Source organism: Chrysemys picta, chromosome 10 (assembly GCF_011386835.1).
Source record: "Chrysemys picta bellii isolate R12L10 chromosome 10, ASM1138683v2, whole genome shotgun sequence".
Lineage (NCBI taxonomy): Eukaryota > Metazoa > Chordata > Testudines > Emydidae > Chrysemys > Chrysemys picta.
In genome coordinates, this window is record NC_088800.1 from 49,074,639 (window position 1) to 49,100,567 (window position 25,929).

Consider the following 25,929-nt stretch of genomic DNA (forward strand, 5'->3'; position numbering starts at 1 on the left):
TATCATACCTATGCTATAGCTTAGGCCAAAAAACTACAGGCCCGAGTTCTGCCAATGCAGACACAGACTTAGACATCATACAGTAGTTACTGTATAGTCTCGAGCACTTGCATCTCAATGGCTGCAAACAGGCAGGGCTAGAAAGTTGCCTATGGTTTAAAAAAAAAAATATTTTTTTTTTTAAACCAAGAACTTCTAGTAAAGTCCAATGTAGCAATCTAACTTTACATGCCATTCTAATTCATGCTTTGTTCAATTCTGTACAGTAATTTCACTTCAAACAGTAAGTTTTCATCAGTGGTTTGTATAGTCAATAGCTGTCATATTGGACTAATGGTAACTATTTACCTAATGCCCCATATTTCACTGCTGGCAAGCTTATCACCACTAAAACTATCCATGTAACGAAAGCTCACACTAAATATGCAAGCAGAAACATCACCCTTGTGTACATTTACACAGTGCAATATCAGTTCTATTTCAAGCTTAAAAATAGCTATTTCAAGGTTCTTATAAGTGGGCAGAGTAGTCTCATTGCTGCCTACAGGCAGAAAAAAGGCTACCAAAACTCTTATCCGACATTAGCTTTGTTCAATGTTTTAAGTCCTTTAAGCCTAGCGGGTAGATTATTAAATATAAGTATTGGGGAAATCATTAAAGTCAGCCTGATGGCTCACCAGGAGAAAAAGTACTCTATTTTACAGCACAAAATTCAGTTTAGAGCTAAACTCAGCACTCATGATTGAATGTTCCCTGATTGGGTTTAGTGCGCAAGCTCAATCAGCTAGCAGCAGTGTATAGTTTACAGGGACAGCAAAAATTGCTGTTGCATTGATATTTACCTGCTACATTGCTCCAGGATACTGAGCTGGAACATGAACATTGTACAAGAACCAAATATATCTTCCAACCCAGAATCAGATATACCTCTTCTCAGTGGTTTCCCTAAAGAAATTGGTGTTCTCACCTGGAGGGTATGTTCTTTTTGGAAAGTTCTGCGGTTCCTCAGCTGCTCCAAAGATGCTAGATGCCATTCTGTGTGGTCTGCTGGAAGAGGAAACTTCTCCTGTGCTCCCAAACAGATTACTAGAGCCTCCTCCAGGGGGTTTCAATACTCTGTTGCAGAACATTAACAGTTACTGACAGATGCCAACTTATTTGAAGTCTACTGCATTCAGCATGTTTGCCACATTCCTCCCCATCCCCAAAGTTAAGATTAAATTTGGTTAAAGTGCTCAATTTTTTAATACTACATAATTTGGGATTAGCAGACCAGAGTTAGGAATACTGTGTGCAGGTCTCATTAAAATTCACGTACTTGTCTGGTTGTCAAGGACCAAAAACTATAACAAACATTTTTAAGTCAACATTGAGCAGTAGTGGGGTGCCATATCTGCCTCTTCCAGAATATTAAATATTCAGAATGTTATTCTAGTAATTAGTTTGACAGTTTGATACAGATACTAGCTCTGGCCTAAATATAATCCCTTTGTGACCTTATACTACGGTAATAATTCTGGCCTGAAGGGTTACATTCCAGAACTTGGACATAACCCTCATGTTAATACACAGCAACATTTCCTTTGGCTTGACATTTTCTTGTATAAAAGTGTAGATTTATCTGTAGTTTCCACTTGAGCAAAGCAAACTTAGAGATAGTAAGCAAATGAAGGAAGACCGATATACTTGCTAAAGCAAGATTAGAGTCAGCCCTATGTTAGAGGGCTTTCCCTTTACCCTCCCACTTCCCTGGTTCTTGTTACACAGACAGCAAGCAGCAAAAGACCAGAAGTCCAAAGTACAGACAGACAATGCGATGTTTATTGGGGTCAATTTCTAGCAAGCATAAGAACTATACTGGGTCAGACCAAAGGTCCATCCAGCCCAGTATCCTGTCTACCGACAGTGGCCAATGCCAGGTGCCCCAGAGGGAGTGAACCTAACAGGTAATGATCAAGTGATTTCTCTCCTGCCATCCATCTCCACCCTCTGACAAACAGAGGCTAGGGACACCATTCCTTACCCATCCTGGCTAACAGCCATTAATGGACTTAACCTCCATGAATTGATCTAGTTCTCTTAAACCCTGCTATAGTCCTAGCCTTCACAACTTCCTCAGGCAAGGAGTTCCACAAGTTGATTGTGCGTTGTGTGAAGAAGAACTTCCTTTTATTTGTTTTAACCGTGCTGCCCATTAATTTTATTTGGTGGCCCCTAGTTCTTATATTATGGGAACAAGTAAATAACTTTTTCTTATTCACTTTCTCCACCACTCATGATTTTATCATATCCCCCCTTAGTCTCCTCTTTTCCAAGCTGAAAAGTCTTAGCCTCTTTAATCTCTCCACATATGGGACCCGTTCCAAATCCCTAATAATTTTAGTTGCCCTTTTCTGAACTTTTTCTAATGCCAGTATATCTTTTTTGAGATGAGGAGACCACATCTGTATGCAATATTCAAGATGTGGGAGTACCACGATTCCTGCATTAGTAAGAGCATTGCCAGCAGATCAAGGGAAATGATTATTCCCCCTCTATGATTATTCTGGTGAGGCCATATCTGGAATATTGCATCCAGTTTTGGGGCCCCCACTACAGAAAGGATGTAGACAAATTGGAGGGAGTCCTGATATTCTATGATTCTTATTCTATTATCTGCTGCCACTAAGAACAGCTGAGCTCCATCCTCTTTGGAACCCCCCTTCTGGTAGTTGAAGGCTGCTATCAAATCCCCCCCCCCCCACTCTTCTCTTCTGCAGACTAAACAAGCCCAGTTCACTCAGCCTCTCCTCGTAAGTCATGTGCTCCAGCCCCCTGATCATTTTTGTTGTCCTCCCCTGGACTCTCTCCAATTTGTCCTCATCCCTTCTGTAGTGGGGGGACCAAAACTGGATGCAGTACTCCAGATGAGGCTTCACCAATGCCGAATAGAGGGGAATGATCACATCCCTCGATCTGATGCAATGCTCCTACTTATACTCGTTGAGAATGTGAATGTAGAAGGCAGCCTGGGTGAAAGTGATCATGAAATCATAGAGTTTGCAATTCTAAGGAAGGGTAGAAGGGAGAACAGCAAAATAGAGACAATGGATTTCAGGAAGGCAGATTTTGGGAAGCTCAGAGAGCTGATAGGTAAGGTCCCATGGGAATCAAGACTGAGGGGAAAAACAACTGAGGAGAGTTGGCAGTTTTTCAAAGGGACACTATTAAGGGCCCAAAAGCAAGCTATTCCGCTGGTTAGGAAAGATAGAAAATGTGGCAAAAGACCACCTTGGCTTAACCACGAGATCTTGCATGATCTAAAAAATAAAAAGGAGTCATATAAAAAAATGGAAACTAGGACAGATTACAAAGGATGAATATAGGCAAACAACACAGGAATGCAGGGGCAAGATTAGAAAGGCAAAGGCACAAAATGAGCTCAAACTAGCTACGGGAATAAAAGGAAACAAGAAGACTTTTTATCAATACATTAGAAGCAAGAGGAAGACCAAAGACAGGGTAGGCCCACTGCTTAGTGAAGAGGGAGAAACAGTAACAGGAAACTTGGAAATGGCAGAGATGCTTAATGACTTCTTTGTTTCGGTCTTCACCGAGAAGTCTGAAGGAATGCCTAACATAGTGAATGCTAATGGGAAGGGGGTAGGTTTAGCAGATAAAATAAAAAAAGAACAAGTTAAAAATCACTTAGAAAAGTTAGATGCCTGCAAGTCACCCGGGCCTGATGAAATGCATCCTAGAATACTCAAGGAGCTAATAGAGGAGGTATCTGAGCCTCTAGCTATTATCTTTGGAAAGTCATGGGAGACGGGAGAGATTCCAGAAGACTGGAAAAGGGCAAATATAGTGCCCATCTATAAAAAGGGAAATAAAAACAACCCAGGTAAATACAGACCAGTTAGTTTAACTTCTGTGCCAGGGAAGATAATGGAGCAAGTAATTAAGGAAATCATCTGCAAACACTTGGAAGGTGGTAAGGTGATAGGGAACAGCCAGCATGGATTTGTGAAGAACAAATCATGTCAAACCAATCTGATAGCTTTATTTGATAGGATAACGAGCCTTGTGGATAAGGGTGAAGCGGTGGATGTGGTATACCTAGACTTTAGTAAGGCATTTGATACGGTCTCGCATGATATTCTTATCGATAAACTAGGCAAATACAAATTAGATGGGGCTACTATAAGGTGGGTGCATAACTGGCTGGATAACCGTACTCAGAGAGTTGTTATTAATGGTTCCCAATCCTGCTGGAAAGGCGTAACGAGTGGGGTTCCGCAGGGGTCTGTTTTGGGACCGGCTCTGTTCAATATCTTCATCAACGACTTAGATATTGGCATAGAAAGTACGCTTATTAAGTTTGCGGATGATACCAAACTGGGAGGGATTGCAACTACTTTGGAGGACAGGGTCATAATTCAAAATGATCTGGACAAATTGGAGAAATGGTCTGAGTTAAACAGGATGAAGTTTAACAAAGACAAATGCAAAGTGCTCCACTTAGGAAGGAAAAATCAATTTCACACATACAGAATGGGAAAAGACTGTCTAGGAAGGAGTACGGCAGAAAGGGATCTAGGGGTTATAGTGGACCACAAGCTAAATATGAGTCAACAGTGTGATGCTGTTGCAAAAAAAGCAAACATGATTCTGGGATGCATTAACAGGTGTGTTGTGAGCAAGACACGAGAAGTCATTCTTCCGCTCTACTCTGCTCTGGTTAGGCCTCAGCTGGAGTATTGTGTCCAGTTCTGGGCGCCGCATTTTAAAAAAGATGTGGAGAAATTGGAAAGGGTCCAAAGAAGAGCAACAAGAATGATTAAAGGTCTTGAGAACATGACCTATGAAGGAAGGCTGAAAGAACTGGGTTTGTTTAGTTTGGAGAAGAGAAGACTGAGAGGGGACATGATAGCAGTTTTCAGGTATCTAAAAGGGTGTCATAAGGAGGAGGGAGAGAACTTGTTCACCTTAGCCTCTAAGGATAGAACCAGAAACAATGGGTTTAAACTGCAGCAAGGGAGGTCTAGGTTGGACATTAGGAAAAAGTTCCTAACTGTCAGGGTGGTTAAACACTGGAACAAATTGCCTAGGGAGGTTGTGGAATCTCCGTCTCTGGAGATATTTAAGAGTAGGTTAGATAAATGTCTATCAGGGATGGTCTAGACAGTATTTGGTCCTGCCATGCGGGCAGGGGACTGGACTCGATGACCTCTCGAGGTCCCTTCCAGTCCTATAATCTATGAATCTATGAATACAGCCCAAAATGCAGTTAGCCTTCTTGGCAACAAAACTCATATCCAGCTTCTTGTCCACTGTAATCCCTAGGTCCTTTTCTGCAGAACTGCTGCCTAGCCACTTGGTCCCTAGTCTGTAGCAGTGCATGGGATTCTTCCGTCCTAAGTGCAGGACTTTGCACTTGTCCTTGCTGAACCTCATCAGATTTCTTTTGACCCTATCCTCTAATTTGGCTAGGTTCCTCTGTATCCTACCCCTACACTCCAGCATATCTACCACTCCTCCCAGTTTAGTGTCATCTGCAAACTTGCTGAGGGTGCAATCCACGCCATCCTCCAGATCATTAATGAAGATATTGAACAAAACCGGCCCCAGGACTGACCCTTGGGGCACTCTGCTGCCAACTAGACATGGAGCCATTGATTGCTACCTGTTGAGCCCAATGATCTAGCCAGATTCTATCTACCTTACAGTCCATTCATCCAGCCCATACTACTTTAACTTGCTGACAAGAATACTGTGGGAGACCGTATCAAAAGCTTTGTTAAAGCCAAGGAATAACACATCCACTGCGCTTTCCCCTCATCCACAGAGCCAGTTATCTCATCATAGAAGGCAATTAGGTTGGTCAGGCATGACTTGCCCTTGGTGAATCCATGCTGACCGTTCCTTATCACTTTCCTCTCCTCTAAGTGCTTCAAAATTGATTCCTTGAGGACCTGCTCCATGATTTTTCCAGAGACTGAGATGAGGCTGACTGGCCTGTAGTTTCCAGGATCCTCCTCCTTCCCTTTTTTAAAGATGGGCACTACATAAGCCTTTTTCCAGTCATCCGGGACCTTCCCAGTTCGCCATGGGTTTTTAAAAATAACAGCCAATGGCTCTGCAATCACATCCGCCAACTCCTTTAGCATCCTTGGATGCAGTGCATCCGTCCCCATGGACTTGTGCTCATCCAGCTTTTCTAAATAGTCCCGAACCACTTTTGTCCACACAGGGCTGGTCACCTCCTCCCCATACTGTGCTGCCCAGTGCAGTAGTCTGGGAGCTGACCTTGTTCGTGAAGACAGAAGCAAAAAAGCATTGAGTACATTAGCTTTTTCCACGTCCTCTGCAACTAGGTTGCCTCCCCCATTCAGTAAGGGGCCCCACACTTTCCTTGATCATCTTCTTGTTGCTAACATACCTGAAGAAACCCTTCTTGTTACTCTTAACATCCCTTGCTAGCTGCAACTCTAAGTGTGATTTGGCCTTCCTGATTTCACTCCTGTATGCCTGAGCAATATTTTTATACTCCTCCCTGGTCCCCAATCTTCCACGTCTTGTAAGCTTCTTTTTTGTGTTTAAGATCAGCAAGGATCTCACTTATGCCAAGCTGGTCGCCTGCCATATTTACTATTCTTTCTACACATTGGGATGGTTTGTTCCTGCAACTTCAATAAGGATTCTTTAAAATACAGCCAGCTTTCCTGGACTCCTTTGCCCCTCATGTTATTCCCCCAGGGGATCCTGCCCATCAGTTCCCTGAGGGAGTCAAAGTCTGCTTTTCTGAAGTCCAGGGACCCTATTCTGCTGCTCTCCTTTTTTCCTTGTGTCAGGATCCTAAACTCAACCATCTCATGGTTACTGCCTCCCAGGTTCCCATCCATTTTTGATTTCCCTATTAATTCTTCCCTGTTTGTGAGCAGCAGGTCAAGAATAGCTCTGCCTGTAGTTGGTTTCTCCAGCACTTGCACAAGGAAATTGTCCTCTACACTTTTCAAAATCTTCCTGGATTGTCTGTGCACCGCTGTATTGCTCGCTCAGCAGATATCGGGGTGATTTAAGTCCCCCACGAGAACCAGGGCCTGTGATCTAGTAACTTCTATTAGTTGCCTCAAGAAAGCCTCGTCCACCTCATCCTGCTGGTCTATAGCAGACTCCCACCATGACATCAGCCTTGTTGCTCACACTTCTAAACTTCATCCAGAGACTCAGGTTTTTCTGCAGTTTCATACTGGAGCTCTAAGCAGTCATACTGCTCTTTTACATACAATGCAACTCCCCCAACCTTTTCTGCCTTGCCTCTCCTTCCTGAACAGTTTATACCCATCCATGACAGTACTCCAGCCATGTGAGTTATCCCACCAAGTCTCTGTTATTCCAATCACATCATAATTCCTTGATTGTGCCAGGACTTCCAGTTCTCCCTGTTTGTTTCCCAGGCTTCTTGCATTTGTGTATAGGCACTTAAGATAACTTGCTGATCATTCTGCTTTCTCCATATGAGGCAGGAGTCTCTTGCACTCTCCTGCTCATGCTTCCTCCTGGTGTCCCACTTCCCCACTTACCTTAGGGCTTTGGTCTCCTTCCCCCGGTGAACCTAGAAGCAATGGTCTCAGGTTGCAGTGGGGGAGATCTAGGCTGGATATTAGGAAACACTATTTCACTAGGAGGGTGGTGAAGCACTGGAATGGGTTACCTAGGGAGGTGGTGGAATCTCCATCCTTAGAGGTTTTTAAGGCTCGGCTTGACAAAGCCCTGGCTGGGATGATTTAGTTGGTGTTGGTCCTGCTTTGAGCAAGGGGTTGGACTAGATGACCTCCTGAGGTCTTTTCCAACCCTAATCTTCTATGATTCCAATTTTCCCACCCACTTCCTGTTTGACTCCAGTTTATATAGTAATATTCTCAGCTATACTTTAACCAATTTTACTGAAATTGAACTAACCAATCCTAACATATTGTAACATAATTCTCTAACCAATTATATCCCACTATCCTAATTAACTTACACCTAGCAAAGTTAATTATACAGCAGACAGAAACAATTAGAGAACCAGACAGATTAACAATAGAAAAGTGAGGGCCCTAAAGATAAAACAATACAGAAATGAGGGTTTCACAACCACAATCATTGATAGTTTGATAGCATCCTGTCTGGCAAGAAATCACTTAAGTTTTCTTTAACCATCTTAAGATCTGTTTCTTTATCTGGTGGTGATGAGCGCCATCAAGACAGGATCGTCTTCTTAACAGCCCAATACCACCTTATTTCAATGTGACCGGATTGAAATGTGAGGATGTGACTACGCTTCCCAGCTTATGGCTGCCCCTGCTGCTTAGCCAAAGGCCTTAGCCTAAGAACAAGGCCTCAGACTATCCCAGTGAGAGAAGGCCCATAGACAGGCACACTTGTGATTCTGATTCTTTGTTTTATACCTCTATAACTAGCTAAGTGATACAAATACACTTAAGTTCTTAAAGTACAGGCAGACCTGAATATCTATATTCTAACACCCTATACTCCCTGTGCACCATCAATTCTCCTTAGTTTCCGTGGTGACTGGATGAACAGAACAGTGCTTTTCCAGAATGAGGCAGCATTTAGTTCTATCCCATTTAAAGAATGTTGTCCCAATGGAGTCTTAGTTTGGCTACACCACACTAAAAGTCACCTGCTACAATTTAACTGTTCAAACTGCCCCCCACCCCCCAGAGGTAAGTTTATTCTCAGGCAAACTGCAATTCCACCAGAGTTTATAGCGCAGTGTTCTAGCTTTTGATATGAATTAACTTGCTATTTCTTTATATAACCTGCAGTGTGTAATTAGAGGCTAATGTCCTACTTCTGAACTTTGTTTAGCTACACATGGATGCTTTGATGTCTCCAGGATGGCTAAAATGATTTAAGTAAAGTCTGTTTTAAAGAAATGGTTAGCTGTTGCTACTTTTCCCTTTCTTCTAATGTTGTAGTCTTAAAATTAGAAACCAGATGATTAATACAATCACTGACAGAGGCAAGAGTTTCCTCATTGTTAGAATTTCAGATTTTACACAGGGTTTCTTATTAAAAAAAGAAATCTTCAGCTCTGATCCTATACACATTTATACACACTTATTATTTGAGATCAACATGACTGCTTGTGTATTTAATACCTGAATTCCTGTTAACACTTAGAAGCCCCAGTCATGGGCCAAGAACCTGTTGTGCTAGGTGCTGTATAAACAGAACAAAGATGGGCCCTGTCCCAAAGCGCTTACAATTTAAGTGTTTCCAGGGCCTTAAAATGCTTATCTATGTCAAGAGATTAGGTCCAGGGCCTTGTTAGCCTCCTCTGCTAGAAAGCAACCAGAAACCTCAGAACACTAAGGTAATCAGCTTTGCTCTCTCTGCATCACACACCACCTTTTGATATATTGAGGAGCCACAAATCAAGAAAGCTGAAATACTTTAGGGTTTGGAATGGCACTGGACATCTTCTGGATGAAGTGGTTCAAAAGGAGAAGACCCAGGCCAAGACTTTTAAGAGTCTAACTTCAGGCACCCATTTTTAAGTCCATACATTAGGTACCTAAACAAACTAACCTGTTTTTCAAAGTGCTGAGCACCCAACAGCACCACTGTTCTGAATAAAGATATTTTTAATACTTTATTCTTTGCCTACAGCAGTTGGTAAAATTTAGATAAGGTATCTTATCCATAGGGACACTGAAGTCAGTGGCTGAAGTTTAATTATAAACTAAAATGGCACTAAGCACAAATTTTCAAGTTAAATTGAGGCTTTGTCAAACTAATTTTTTTTAAAAAAAGAGCCAGGTATAAGTTTTTGTCCCATAAATCTTTTTTCGGTTGACCAAAACCATCTACAGAACAGCTACTGGTTATTTGTGATGCTCCAGAAGCAATAAGAGACTAAAAGGAAGTCTGAATCAACAGAAATTTCATAAAGTTGATCTTCAAACTGTATCAGACTTTTTGCCAGAGTTCTTTTGGTGTCTTTAAAGTGGAATTGTAGCAAAAAAACAGGCATAAAGTTGGAAATAAGAGCAAGCGTTTCAGCCCTAGGACATGTAAAAGCTTCTTAAACTAGAAAACTTGTGACCCCATCACCAAATTCAGACTTCATTAACCATTCTAGGGTTTACAGTGGACAAATGTAGTCCACTGAAAGCCAAGCTTTCAGCAAACAGAATGCAGTCATAATAAGACTGCGGCGAGGGAGACAGGAATGAGTGCATGGAGAGGTGGTTATAGTAGAATCAGATTAGTGAAGCCTAGTAACAAGCTCCAACAGCTAAGGCTTGCCCCTGGAGTAGTAAGTCAATAGCTTTATCAATGCCTAGGTCAGCTGCCTTTACCTCCTACGTTTGAGTAGCAAATTTATCTTGTACAAGAAAGGAGTCGCATCAACAATGTGATGGAACCTAGAGCAGCAGAAAGGAAAAGTTAGCTTGTTACACAATATGCGTTAGTTCGGAATTGTGGGAAAGGACAAGAATTTATGGAGGTTACGACTAACCCTAGGGACATTTCTCCTTATGATGCAGTTCATTCCCCTTTACCACCAAGTGCCTCCAGATCTTGAAACAAACGCCATCATCTGGTTCACAGCCTAAATTAAGCATTTTTTTGTTTTTTTTTAAAAACTCAGAATTCTTGAAAGGGAGAGTAACTGCAAGCACCTCATTCCACTCTAAATTATGTTTTACCTCAGCTAAATCTTTAGTGCAGTACATCTCCTTCATATGGATGAGACAATACTGTCAGATTCCAATACTACAGACAGAAAGGAAGATATAAAAGAGCCGGTTTCTGTGCTGTGCATGATAAAAGCAACATCTAACCCAAGCAACGGGTACACAGTCTATATTCAGTGCAGCATCTCGTAGCCTGTTGCCAGGTATCCCTGTTTCTATGAAGCCTGACTTCAGTTACACAAAATAAATGTCAGCATTTCAGATCTCCTGAAAAGGGAAGTAGTTCCAGTCTGTTACAAGGGGGGTGGGAGGGAAGGGCAGAAAGTTCCCCTTGTGTTCAGAGCAATTTCTTCTGTCAAAACAAGCCTCAGTTGCATTTTGCTTTTTGTTTTCACCCATTTCATTAATTTTTTTACACTTCCTAGTCTCACTGTGAACGCCAGTTTACTGAACCCCTTCCATTTGCTGAGATTTTTAGCTACAGACTCAAACACAACAGGTAAGGCCTTTTGCTCATGATGTAGCAGGTTCAAGTTTAACGTTGAATTTGTTACAACGCTAAGCTAATCAGTTCTCCAACTGAGTGAGCTATATTTTTCTAGCTATTTTTAAAAGAACTAAACTGCTATCAAAACATACATAAGAAAGCCATGTTAGAAAGAGTCAGCTTTATCTATGCGCTGTATTATACAAAGCCAACTTATGGCTTGAGGTCATTTGAGTGACCAAAAACCATAACACAGGAGCTGGGGGAGGGATTTCTGTCAAGAAGAGCAAATGAGGACATACCAAGACACTAATGGAGCCAGTTAAGTGATTTACTTTTTGTGGTCTTGTTCTTTATAAGAACTATAGCACTTTTATGTATGGCCAGAGGATGAGGGATAAAAAGTCTAAGGGTACGTCTTCACTACCCGCCGTATCGGCGGGTAGCAATCGATTTATCCGGGATCGATTATATCGCGTCTCATTCCGACGCGATATATCGATCCCCGAATGCGCTCACTGTCGACTCCGAAACTCCACCAGAGCGCGCAGCGGTGGTAGTTCAGTCGACGGGGGAGCCGTGGCTGTCGATCCCGCGCCGTGTGGACCCCAGGTAATTCGATCCAAGATACATCGACTTCAGCTACGCGAATAGTGTAGCTGAAGTCAAAGTATCTTGGATCAATTCCCCCCACTGTAGACCAGCCCAAAGAACACTGCCAAAGATATACAGGAAAAAGAAATGCATAGCTTAATTTAAAAGCTATACATTGACTTAGAAGAAATTCCTGCTGTTAGAATTCTTGTTAGCATGCATATTTGCAGGAGTATGAGGGAAGGTCAACCCCTAGAGCAAGGGTATAAACCCTCATTGTAATAAGAGGGTCAGTTTAAGTATACTCCCAAATGTGACCATGCATTCCAAAACCCCAACTATTACATGGGAAACGAACCTCGGTTCTGTGGCAAGATCTCCCAATTCTGTGGCTGACTGGAAATTCTGCAACAGCTTCATTTTAAGATTTTGGCATTTAATGAATTAAATATCAGATTAATAGTCAATATATTATTATCCCCTTTGCTATTTTGATATTAAATTCAATCTTATGTGGTCCTCACATTTTCAGCTATCAATAGGGCAATTATTTTTGTATTGATAGCTTCTGATGCAGTTATTCATTAACAGGAGCAAAACTAGAAGTTGCTAGTTGCACAGAGAGGCTGTTCGGGATTGTGGGATAATCCCAACAGGATGCCATTTTTGCTAACATTAACCAGCAGTGACAAGTTCTCATTATCAGTCTTCAGTATACACCCCTCAAAGGTATTGTTCAGGCTCTCTGCCGATTTAGGCAGAAGCCAATGCACCTGTTATACTTAGGTCACATCTTCAATATTTGCTTCAAAACAAAGAGGTCTAGAAAAAGTTTAAGTTAGAGTCTACATTTTGTGCATTATTTAGGACAAGTGGTGTTCCACAGTTGGAACTGGGAATGGAATGCACCAGGAGACACTGCATGTGCTAACTACCCTCGCTTCACAGCAGACTTCCCAAGGATAAAAATGGGATGTTTGCACAACACTAGAGGGTAGAATATAACCATTATGTAATAAATAAAAAGCTTTTTACAAAGTTACTGCATTCAATAGATGGGGAAAATGATGCAGAGCACTTTTAGGAACATTTCTGCCTTATGTACATGCATTTGCTCAGTTTATATACATACAACTGTGGTAGCTGCTCCCATAAGTTCATACCCAAGTTATCTAAATATAATAATCAGATTTCACAGTTAACACTCCCTTTCAGCACTTGTGAAAGAAATCCCCCTCACTGAAGTTTCCCCAGTGAGCACGGGACCTAAGACATCAATTTTGGCAGTTTTTGTATCTTTTAAAAAAAAAAAAAAAAAAAAAAAAAAAAAGGTTCTAGCCCTTTTAATTTCTAAGAACTTTCAAAAACATGAAGCAAAGCCCAGCACTGGTTTACATGTCTTCAGGGATCAAACAGCTTCGGATACATGAAGCTGTCAATTTACATGTCGTCATATAAACCAAGTGGCAAAGTTTTCAGAGAGATCATTTTCCCAGCAGCTAGTCAGAGCTCTGTGGACATAATTTTGTTAAGACTGAGGCAGGCACTTTAGGGTATGTCTAAACTGCAAAGTTGTTGACAAAACCTTTGTCTTTCATGGGTACTTTAAACCCCCCCCCCGAGAAAGACAAAAGTTTTGCTGACACAAGTGGCAGTGTGAACGTGGCTTTGTCGGCAGGAGTGCTCTCCTGAGGACAAAGCTAATGCTGCTCGCGGGGCTGGAAGTATTTTGTTGGCAATAGTGCCAACAAAGCGTTTACACACGCTGACTTTTAGCGACAAGGCTGTCTCAACACTTGTTGCTAAAAACTGCATGGTGTAGACAAGCCTTAAGTTACTTACTCATGGGCGGGGGGGGGGGGGGGGTTGGAGGCAATTAAATTATGTGAGAGGGTAGTATAGCAAGGACCTCCTCCCATCTTCCTGATTCAAGAGCCAGGAAGCTGGGGGAGAAGTAATGGAGACCCATTCCCTCACTGCAGCCAGAAGTCTTTGCACTTGAGAGAATAGAAAGGCTCTTTTCAATTGTGTAGCCACTGCACCTTGCTGGTCTCCCCATACCTCATTTATATCTAACAAACAAACAAACAAACACAGATGTACAAGCTCCCAGAGATTAACAGGAAGATAGGAACTGCTGTACTGGATCACTCCAGTGACCCATCTAGCCTAATCTCCAATAACAAGAACCACATGCTTCAGAGAAATGCAACAAGTCCATTTTATGATTCTTAGAACTGTTTCAGGTTAAGAAAATGCTACAGACTATTTCCATTTGGACTGTTTTCTTTGCAGACATAAAGGATAGAGGCTTTTTAAAAAGTGAAAGCTCACTTTCTGCAGAACCTGAATCTGTCATAGGTGCGAATACTGGAAATAGGCTGGAGCTGGTCTACTGGCTGGTAGTGTGACAAGTCATCTAAGTTAAACTCTTTGCACTGCTGTACTCATTTAAAATCCTTTATACGTTGTTCTTTTAAGTAAGTCAGGGAGGGGACAAAGCATGGCATGTTAGTTTTTACACATCTTCTAGGATTTAGGAAGTTGTCTGAAACATTAGAAGTTTGAATATCTGAAAGATGTGACGTGGTAAGGACAGTGAAGCTTTGTAAGTTTCAACACCCAGGCTCATCTTCAAGAAGCTGGCTAGTGTTCCATTTAACACTAGTGTTCAAATACAAATTGAAAATTAAGTGTTAAAGCTAACTTCCTATAGAAAAAGCAACAAAGAGTCCTGTGGCACCTTACAGACTAACAGACATATAGGAGCATGAGCTTTCGTGGGTGAATACCCACTTCTTCGGATGCATGTAGTGGAAATTTCCAGGGGCAGGTATAAATATGCAAGCAAGAGTGAGTAAGGCTAGAAATAACGAGGTTAGTTCAATCAGGGAGGATGAGGCCCTCTTCTAGCAGTTGAGGTGTGAACACCAAGAGAAGAGAAACTGCTTTTGTAATTGGCTAGCCATTCACAGTCTTTGTTTAATCCTGAGCTGATGGTGTCAAATTTGCAGATGAACTGAAGCTCAGCAGTTTCTCTTTGAAGTCTGGTCCTGAAGTTTTTTTGCTACAGGATGGCTACCTTTAAATCTGCTATTGTGTGTCCAGGGAGGTTGAAGTGTTCTCCTACAGGTTTATGTATATTGCCATGCTTAATATCTGATTTGTGTCCATTTATCCTTTTACATAGGGACTGTCCAGTTTGGCTGATGTACATAGAGGGGCATTGTTGGCATATGATGGCGTATATTACATTGGTGGACGTGCAGGTGAATGAACTGTTGATGGTGTGGCTGATTTGGTTAGGTCCTGTAATGGTGTCACTGGTGTAGATATGTGGGCAGAGTTGGCATCGAGGTTTGTTGCATGGATTGGTTCTTGAGTTAGAGTTACTATGGTGCGGTGTGTAGTTACTGGTGAGAATATGCTTCAGGTTGGCGGGTTGTCTGTGGGCGAGGACTGGCCTGCCACCCAAGGCCTGTGAAAGTGAGGGATCGTTGTCCAGGATGGGTTGTAGATCACTGATGATACATTGGAGAGGTTTTAGCTGGGGACTGTATGTAATGGCCAGTGGAGTTCTGTTGGTTTCTTTCTTGGGCTTGTCTTGCAGTAGGAGGCTTCTGGGTACATGTCTGGCTCTGTTGATCTGTTTCCTCATGCGGGTATCGTAGTTTTGAGTATGCTTGGTGAAGATTTTGTAGGTGTTGGTCTTGGTCTGAGGGGTTGGAGCAGATACGGTTGTATCTCAGTGCTTGGCTGTAGATAATGAATCGTGTGGTGTGTCCGGGATGGAAGCTGGAGGCATGATGGTAGGCATAGTGGTTGGTGGGTTTTTGGTATAGGGTGGTGTTTTCGGTATAGGGTGGTGTTAACGTGACCGTCACTTATTTGCCACGGTGCAAATAAGTGACAGTCACGTTAACACCACCCTATACCAAAAGCCCACTGACCACTATGCCTACCTTTATTTATACCTGCCCCTGGAAATTTCCACTGCATGCATCCGAAGAAGTGGGTATTCACCCACGAAAGCTCATGCTCCTATACGTCTGTTAGTCTATAAGGTTCCACAGGACTCTGTTGCTTTTACAGATCCAGACTAACACAGCTACCCCTTTGATACTTGACTTCCTATGGAAAGAAAATGTTATCAGGTTCATAATCAATTCTAATTAGGCAGGACAGATCAGTCAGTTACTTTTTTGCACTATTCTCTACTACCACTGAGATGACTATTAAGCAGCCAACCAAAAATGCAGTAGTCAGTCAGCACACTTGGCTCTTATGAGATAGCTATAAAATTCTTAGAGTGCTTCAGCTGCCCGGATGTTGTTCCCTTTGCCGCTTCAATTCCCACAACAGCTAGTTCTTTGAATGGAAGCTTCCAATACCGGATGTTTATGACAAAATGCAACATCTTTAAACCAGACCTCCAGCTTTACTGTCTTTCATCATACCCAAGGAGTTTTTATTACTCATTAAATACTGCTTGCTAAGTTACAGCTTTTTAGGCCTAGTCTTCACTTACCGGCTGGTCCGGCGGCACGCCATCGATGTTCTGGGATCGATCCCGGAAGTGCTCACAGTCGGCGCCGGTACTCCAGCTCGCCGAGAGGAGTACGCGGCGTCGACGGGGGGAGACTTCCGGCCGCGTCTGGACCGCGGTAAGTTCGGACTAAGGTACTTTGAATTCAGCTACATTATTAACGTAGCTGAATTTGCGTACCTTAGTCCGAAGTCCGGACTAAGTGGGGACCAGGCCTTAGTCCAGTAAGCAAGTAGGGGTTTTACTAAATACCTACTCCCAGAGAAACACAATGTTCTTCTGCTCTGCCATTATTGATTTAGAAGTGGCATCTTTGTGTTCCAAATCAATACACACCAGTCAGAGCAAGACTTTAGCTGCCAGGTGAAGAGAAGACAAGTAATGTGCAAAGCAAAAAATAAATTAGTTCTAAAGGAAATTGAAGTTGGCACACACAGTTTTGTTGAAGATGCATAAGACAGAGCAGCACAGAACTACTACTATTTCTGCAGTACCAAAAGCCAACCAGGAATGATGATTCAAAATGTATGGTAAAAAAGGTACTAAGTCATTCTTTGCCATAACTGCTTTTAAAATGATAAATCTGTCATTTGGATATTCTTTTGGCTCTATTACTTTAAAGATGATTTAACATTTAACAATGTGTACATTGCTATAGCAATCTGGGTGACGGTGAAGAACAGTCCCTGAAGTAGGCTTCTTGACTGGAAAGTTACTGAGCCAGCAGCTTTAATATGAAAAGTTTTATAATGGTATTCAGTGTACCCCATTGCATAGTGTGACTTTTAGTAATTTCATGACAAAGTAGTTTTTACCTCCTTTTAGAGGCTTGCTGTGTTACAGAGAGTCTGTGTTAAGAGGATTTATTTTGCCATGCTTCCAGATGTTGATGATTGATTTTGAATTAGGCACACAAATAAAACAGGCCTCTAAACATGACAACTGCAAAGGGTATCTGTATTATCAATGAATAAATTGTCAACATGCTGACTGGAATAAGTGTTGGGGGAAAAGTTCCATATGAATAGTGATGTGAATTCTTCTAAAATCACCATTTGTTCACAGATACAGGAACCATCTCAGAGACCACAATACAGCAACAGGCCATAGATCCAATATATGATGCACTGCAGCATTAGCAAATCAGATGCCTGTCTTATTTGAAGATCCACTCAAATAAGTGTTTGTGTTACTGTATACAACAGCTGAAGATTTTGCCTTCCAAACGCAGTGTAAACACTGCCACGATACAGATTGTTCCTGCAACCACAGCTTCATGGTTTCCTATTAGAAGAGTTCATCCCTACAGTCCAGACTCCATGCAATACAGCTTATGAGTTATGAAGAAAACAGTTCCCAAGCTGCCAAAAGTGAAAACAGAAAACTCTTCAGGGGTTATACTGAGTGTGCAGTTTTCATGGCAGCCCTTCAAAATTCAAGTTATAGCTTATTTTGGACTTTGAAAGTTAGATAAACTGAAAGGGGCCTCATAATTTCATAACTTTCTTTAAAAAGAAACTTGAACTGCAAATTCAAAAGTAAAACTAGTCTCCTTCCGGATCACATCACAGAGCCACGTGGCCCCATTGAGAAGGAAGGAGGAGTGCAGACACATTGTAAGGGTATTTGCTCATAAAGAAACCTAACAGCCACTTAAATAAAGCTTGCTGCTGCACGGGATCTCTGCAAAGACATATAAAGTACCAAACAGCATGATCCAGTCCCCTTCCGCAAGCCAACCTAAGTTAGCCCTGGAGTGGGAAGTGGCACCAGGTGGTCTGGCCCTTCTTCCAGGACTAGAGTTCTTCCTGGGAGCCAGTAAGGGGGACCATCTGACTCTCCTCCCAGCAGTGTAATTCTCCATGGAAAGACTCCAGCAAGGAGTGGGGTGTCGATTCCTAGTCACTGACTCTCACATACCCAGCACCGCCAAAGCCTAGTAGTAATCCGGGCAGTCAGGAGAGACGGGACGTTCTCCAGCACACCGAATACGTGTTTAAACTGTCCAGCACAATAGGGCCCCATTCCATATAGCAGCATCGAGATGCTACCGTAATCTGAACTACTGGAGCTTCCCGTCCTCCTCCCACCGCACGCCCAGGCCAGCGCACTGCAGGCAGCCATAGAGGATAAGCGCCCGGCCCCTTTAAACGAAAGCGAGCACTCACCTCGCCCCCTCCAGGCAGCCCTTTGGGACCAGGCAGGGACACTGAGGAAGGGGAAGGGCAAGGTCACCCCGCCCTGCCCACGGTCACACGCAGGAACCCGAGGAACAGAACCCAGGCGTCCTGCCTCCGCCCCTGGCAGTGAGGGGAGGGTAACACTCAGATAGGGAAGGGGGATATGGGCGCAGGCCCCGGAGCGACCCCGCAGCCTACGCCCGCCCAGGAAGAGGCCTCCCCAGTCCCCAGGGCCGCTCCCCACCGCCCCCGCGGGGCAGAAGCCTGCGCTCCCTGCGCCCCGTCCTGGGGAAGGCAGGGCCCTGCCGCCGGCCACCGCAGGTACCTAGAGCTGGGCTTAGCGGACTCGGCCTCCGGCCCCTGGAACATAGCAGCAGTGAGCCAAGAGATCGTACGCTGCTGACTCGGCTCCGCGGCTGCCTCTCGCTGGCTGAGCTCGTTCCGGCCGCCTAGACAACAGGTATCGCCCCGGCCCGCCCTGCTAACCCATTGGCTGGCCTGTCCGCCAATCACGTCGAGCAGCCTACCACAGGCAGCACACTCCCACAGGTACACGCCCACGCGACCTGGGAGGGAAGCTTTAAAACACCCGCTTCGTGGCTCACCCTGTCCCCCTACCCATTGGAGCAGTCACCTGCCATTCAGGAAAAGTCGCGTGGCCATTGGGCAAAGTGTGGGGCTAGGACCAGGAGCGCAACCCTCGATATTTAACGGGACAGGTCTAGGCACTTCCCCCCTTCTCTGTTCCTTAAGGAAGGCCTGTCCCTAGCATTCGTCCCCAGCCTGCCCAGGGCAGGGGATCTGGAGCCACGGTGGGCCCTAGATACAGGAGACACCAGGTGGATAAGGTGATATCTTTTATTGGACCAACTTCTGCTGGTGAGCAGGACCGGCCTGAGGCAGCAGCAAAGCAAGCACGTGTTTGGGAGTAGCATTCCGGCCATCCATTTTTTTCGGAAAAATCCACCAATATACAGGAAAAAAATACCTGAAGATCAAAAAAATCTCTAATAGTCCGATAGGAGTGTGACGTGAAAAATATCATCTCACGTCGTGACACAGTCACTCATAATGTGAACGTGCATAAATGTGTAAACGTTAACGGTTATTAATTAAATCAGAAATCATGATTACTTGTGTGTACTGTGCTGCCCCAGTCGCACTAATTTCCGTGATGCGTTGGTGCCAGTAGTTATAGGGACAAAAACGACTTTCCGGTACTGCCTACCAGCTACAAAAAGAGAGAAACGGCAAAAAGAATTTGAAAAACTCTCTCGTACTTCAAATAAGTATTTTAAAAAAGTCGACAATCAAAGAGAAAGCTCTAAGCAATGCATTGAAAGTGATTATTCATCAACTGATGAAGACCAATCGAACCAAAGATTATCTTTATCAACTGCTAAAGATGAACAACAATCCGCTCAAAGATTATCTTCACTAACTGATAAAGACGAATAATCACAATCCATCCAAATTTACTTCTTCAGCTGAAGAGTCCAGAAACGAAGAACTGTTATCCAAATCTAAAACTGAAGAACAATTATTAGAAGGTAGAGAGACTGACATAGGATCAGATCCAACTAGATGGCCGACAATAATTACTGATGCAGTGCTAATGATTATTGTGAAACACGTCCTTCAAAACTAGATCCATTTGAATATCCATTTAATGAGTCAAATCATCGATTTATGCCATCCAGTATGAAGAAAAAAAATGAAAAACGGGGAACAAATTAACAGATCGTTGTTAGTGTATTCACAGATCAAAGATGTAGTTTTTTGTTTTTGCTGACTACAAATTCTGTTTTCATTTTTTTTTTTAATTTTAAACAGTAAAAAAAAAAATTGCAAAGTGCAAACATGTGTAAAAGCCACACAAAAAAAAAAGGGGGAGGAGGGGGGCAGCCAATTTTTTTTTTTTTTTTACTTGCGGAGGCAAAAAAACTAGAGCCGGCCCTGCTGGTGAGAAACAAGTTCTGGGTAGCTGGAAGCCTTGTCTCTCTGGCACCAGCAGAAGTTGGTTCAATAAACGATATTGCCTCACCCATTGTCTCCCTAATATCCTAGGTGAGGCCCAGATCCTAGCCAGGCCTGCTTGGGCCAAGGCAAGGCCCGCTGAAGCACCTCTAAGGCTGCCCCCACCCATCCCAGTTGGGCCTACTCCTTCAGTGGCAGTTGATGTTGTTCCATCCCTAACAGGGTTAGTAAATGCTGTTCCCAGCATTCGCTCCAGTTATCATAATGGCCAAGAATTGCAGTTTCTATGGCTTCAAGCTCTGCGTGGAAGCGTGGGACTGTTCTGAAAACAGCAGGGTGGGGTTCCACATTTGTGTCTCCCTGAAGCCCCTATCAAATATGCTCCATTTACAAGTAAAATCATTTTTCTTTTCCATCTCCTAGCCCTTCAACCATCCTGTACTCACTGTGAAGCTGAACCTTATTTTGCATTTCACCATTATTAATAAAGATTTGGCAGGCTAAATTATACCCTCAATCTCTGAACAGATGTGGAAGAGTATTCATGACTTACTCCCCACTTACCCTGTGTCTTCTCTTTAGCACTGACCATAATAAGAAAAACATGTCAATAGCCAATGGGAGCTGTAGGGGCGGCACTTGGGATGGGGGCAGCATGCAGAGTGGAGCCCCCTGGCTGCCCCTATGTGTAGGAGCCAGATGGGGGCCATGCCGCTGCTTCTGGGAACTGCGTGGAGCGGCCCCCAACTCTGCACCCCGGCTGGAGCAGGACAAGCCCCAGACCCCACTCCCCAGTGGGAGCTCAAGGCCTGAATTAAAAGGGCTGGTGGGCCGGATCTAGCCCATAGTTTGCCCACCCTGGTCTAGTTCCTGTACATGCTGAGTGCAAAGTGGATTGCCTTTCCTCTGATCCCCAACAAGTACAAAAAGCCAGAGGTCTTATGACGAAATTCAGACATGATGCCTTTTGTGATGTATATTAGATTCCCCCTTAGTCTCTTTTATGCATAGCTAGGGTGTGTGTAAGTAAATTTGTGCTTAAAAAGAAGTGGGTAGCACAGTGAACAGTTGGTGAAAGTTAGTCCTTACATAGAAGAGGTCTTTCTGCAAAACATAGGATCATCCTTGTGATGAGTTCGGTTACAGAAAGCCCCTTGAGGCTATCACCTAATGTGCTGGAATTAACTCTGAGCCAGTTTTCCACTGCCAGCTTGGGACTCCACAACGCTGCCTTGCTGAGCCAGACACACTAGACTGCTGCAACACAGACCCAGGTCTGGTCCACGCCCACAAAAGCTGCAGACTTTAACCAAAAACTGCTCAGCAAGTCACCTATCTCCAGCACCCAGACACCCAGCTCCCAATGGGATCCAAACCCCAAATAAATCTGTTTTACTCTGTATAAAGCTTATACAGGGTAAACTCATAAAATTGTCCACCCTCTACAACACTGATAGAGAGATATGCACAGCTGTTTGCTCCCCCAGGTATTAATCACTTACTCTGGGTTAATTAATAAACAAAAGTGATTTTATTAAGTATAAAAAGTAGGATTTAAGTGATTTCAAGTAATAAGACAGAACAAAGTAAGTTACCAAGCAAAATAAGACAAAACACGCAAGTTTAAGCCCAATACATTTAAGAAACTGAATACAGGTAAATCTTACCCTCAGCAATGTTCCAATAAGCTTCTTTCACAGACTAGAGTCCTTCTTAGTCTGGGCCCAATCCTTTCCCCTGGTACAGTTCTTGTTAGTTCCAGCTCAGGTGGTAACTAGGGGATTTCTCATGACTGGCAGCCCCATTTGTTCTGTTACACACCCTTTTATATCTTTGGCACAAGGCGGGAATCCTTTGTGTCTCTCTAGGTTCCCACCCTTCCTTCTCAATGGAAAAGCACCAGGTTTAAGATGGATTCCAGTATCATGTGACATGTTCACATGTCCTTTGAGACATCATTACTCACTGGCTGGCACCCATGTATACATGAAGGCTTACAAGTAAACAGAGCCATTTACAACCAATTGTCCTAGTTAATGGGAGCCATCAAGATTCCAAGCCACCATTAATGGCCCACACTTTGCATAGTTACAATAGGACTTCAGAGTAATACTTCATATTTCTAGCTTCAGATACAAGAATGCTACAGTGCATACAAATAGGATGAACACACTCAGTAGATTATAAGCTTTGTAATACCTTACAAGAGACTTTTTGCATAAAGCATATTCCAGTTACATTATATTTACACTTATAAGCATATTTCCATAAAACATATGGAGTGCAACATCACACCCGCCTCCTGAACTTACTGCCAGAGACTTGGACACTGTCCATGGTGGAGGCAGTACATGTAAAATCCCTGTTTGTTTCTGGTCATACCCTCTGTGACATTCTATACCTTGGGGGAACATGGTGTAACCCCCAAATTCCTCATTTTCATATAATCATGATCTTACATATAAAGCATGCCTTTTAAGGTATCAGGGAAAGGTTATGATCTGCTTAAAGTCATTTCTCTATTCATGTATGTATATCATTAATCCATATGAAGTTATGAGAATTGTGTAGTATGGTTGTCACTAAAACATGCTGTAAGTTGGGGGAATCAGACAGATATTAGCTCCCCAGAGGCAAAAGCAAGGAAAGTAACCAGCACCCGAGCAGGGTGTGAAACAGCCCATCAACAGCCATTGTCTAACAAGGGAGCTACAATGCAATGACTCACCTGCATGAGGCCCCACCAGGGGAATTGCTCAACCTTGCTGGGAGAGACTCAGCAATGCCCCACAGACATGCCTGGACTTGTATTATACAAGCACATGGACTGAGAGTATAAAACAGAGGGGACACATACTATGCCATTCTCCTACCCCACCGATGCTGCAAGCAACCAAGACACTGAGAAGAAGACAAGACTCCAACACAGGAGATTGGCCCAGGTTTAAGGAACAAGCCTGTATATTAAGGACTGCAATATCCAGTGGGGTGAGAAAAGCTGCTTAATCTAGTTGCTGTCTAATAGGGTTGAGAGTTTAGACTGCGTGCTTATATTTTCTTTTCTTTTGGTAACCACTCTGACTTGTTATGCTTTGACTTATAATCACTTAAAATCTATCTTTATAGTTAAATTTGTTTGTTTATTCTACCTGAAGCAGTGCGTTTGGGTTGCAGTGTGTCAGAGGTTCCCCTTGGGATAGCAAGCCTGGTACATATCAATTTCTTTGTTAAATTGACAAACTCATATAAGCTTGCAGTGTCCAGGGGGTATAACTGGACACTGCAGGACGGAGGTTCCTAGGGTTGTGTCTGGGACCGGAGATATTGACTAGTGTCATTCAGTTGCAAGTAGCTAGGAGCAGCTTACATACCAGAGGCTGTGCGTGAACAGCCCAGGAGTGGGGGTTCTCACAGCAGAGCAGGGTAAGCCTGGTCCCAGAGTCAAGGATTGGGGTGACCTAGCAGATCACTGGTCCAGATAACACCAGAGGGGAACGTCACACCCTCCCAGTACCTTTAAACCCTATGGTGTCATTACAGGTGTTCTAGCAAAGTTCTGGGTTCCTGGCCCCTGAAAACATGCTGGGGTGCAGTATTGCTAATAGAATGTAGATAGCAATATCTGTTAAAGTGTAGGTATCTTGGCATTTAGACACCAATGCCATGAGGTGGTGTGCCTCAGTTTCCCCTTTCCCACAGCAGTGTAGGCCTGTTATGCCTTTGCTGCTGTGCCAAGCTTCCAGCCTGTTTACAGGTATAAGCTGAAAAGCAACATGCTTGTGGGACTGTCTTGTCACCATCCCTAGCATGTACAAAAGTTTTCCCCATAAATCAGGTATGTCACACACTTTTAAAGAGTTTACCATTAGTATTAACTCCTTTGTCTTGACCCCTAGATGAAGTAGCAAAAGATACAAGATTAACAGCCAATTCACGCCAGACAGACTCCGTTCACAGAGCCTGGCTTGTTCAGCGTCTGTTCCATTTTTTCAATCCCTTTGTGTACCATGGTAGGTGTTCAGATATAGATACTCCTGTCTCTTTGGAGAAGGCTCTTAATTCAGTTATGTGTTTGGGGATTTGACAAAGAAAGGGTGCACTGCAACCGTGCCTGCCTTTGGCCCCTCCCTCTGGAATCTCTGTGTTGGACCCACCTGTTTGTGAAGTTTCCCAAATGCAAAGTTTTTCTTCCTCCTGTCTTAAAGAGACAGTTTTATCTCTTACAAGCATAGCAGGAACAACATATTTCAATGGAATGCTTAGGATTGGTAAAATCCCCTGGTCACCCCAATCTGTTCCCAAAAGGTCAGCTGGGTGGAGACTCACCTCCAGAAGATTTGACTCCCAGGCTTCCCTTAAAACCTGATCCACAGGTGAGGGTCTGGCATTTCAGATGCAGATCCTTCACCCTCCTCCTGGGGAAAAGCCTTTCTACAAAAGGTGGGCAGACCCTCCTGTCCCCCCTCACCTTCCGTCTGGACTTCCCTCTTTGGGCTCCCCTCTGAGGCAGACACTCCTGTGTCCTGCAAAAGGGAAGGTGACCCTGATCCAGCTGTGGGCTCACAGCTACCAGCTATGACAGACCCTTCACTGGCCAGCAAAATTCCCCACACTTCCACTCAGGTTGGGCTTGTTTCCAGCTACAGAGCCCTTGGGGTCTGTTCCCACCACAGCGGTCATCATAGGGTGACCAGATGTCCCGATTTTATAGGGACAGTCCCGATATTTGAGGCTTTTTCTTATATAGAAGCCTATTACGCCCCACCCCCTGTCCCGATTTTTCACACTTGCTGTCTGGTCACCCTAGGTCATCAGGACCCCACTCTCCATCTCTGGGATGCATGTCTCTGTGTACCCCAGGGCAGGCTCTGTCCCCTGCTGACCTGCAACTTCCTGGCAGTCAGCAGCAGGGAAGGCCTCCCTGTTACAAAGTGGAACATTCGCCTCCCCCTAGGAGATGATCACAGGACAGGAGCTGGCTTTATTCAACTCTTCCCCCAGGGACTTGGCTTTAGCCCCGGGGCTACAGAAACTGGTTATGACAATCCCTGCTGCTACCAAGGAATTAAAGACACACTCTATTTCCCCAGCAGCATTTGTGACTTTACCCTCTCCCCTGGGGCTTTCAGCACAAGATTCCTTCTTGCTGCTAACAAACCCTGGGACAGATTCTGCCACATCGAAAAAATCATTCCCTAGTAGAAATGGGGCAAAGTTATGTGCCACTGCTGCAACAGTCAGTTCATCCTGCAAGGCACCAGTTTCCATATGTACCTTAGCTAAAGGTGCAAGGACTTTGTAACCTCCCACCAATTCTAACTCTGCCATTTTTCCTGATAACAAATCCTTCTCCTGGATCAGGTCTCTCCTGACCACAGAAATCTCTGCACCAGTGTCCCTTAAACATTGGAGCACTTTGCCATTAAGTTTGACAGCATGCATATACTCACT

At 43.7% G+C, this 25,929-nt stretch overlaps 1 protein-coding gene and 1 long non-coding RNA gene across 3 annotated transcripts in view; one reads left to right on the forward strand and one right to left on the reverse strand.

The window, feature by feature from the left end:
• JPT2 (Jupiter microtubule associated homolog 2) overlaps positions 1-19,055 on the reverse strand; it is a 32,080-nt gene extending 13,025 nt beyond the window's left edge. Inside the window, exons 1-2 of one of the 2 annotated variants that reach the window (XM_005294389.5) lie at positions 18,827-19,055; positions 968-1,116 (exon numbers count right to left, since the gene is read on the reverse strand). In XM_005294389.5, coding sequence (XP_005294446.1) covers positions 968-1,116; positions 18,827-18,870 — 193 coding nt within the window. In that variant the 5' untranslated portion in view covers positions 18,871-19,055. Of the gene's footprint in view, positions 1-967; positions 1,117-18,489; positions 18,709-18,826 lie in introns of those variants that run through there. The other variant, XM_024110547.3, reaches the window with a different exon arrangement.
• Positions 19,056-19,185: 130 nt separating this feature from the next.
• LOC135974012 (uncharacterized) overlaps positions 19,186-25,929 on the forward strand; it is an 83,416-nt gene continuing 76,672 nt past the window's right edge. Inside the window, exon 1 of the long non-coding RNA XR_010591125.1 lies at positions 19,186-23,466. This is a non-coding gene — a long non-coding RNA (uncharacterized LOC135974012). The remainder of the gene's footprint in view (positions 23,467-25,929) is intronic.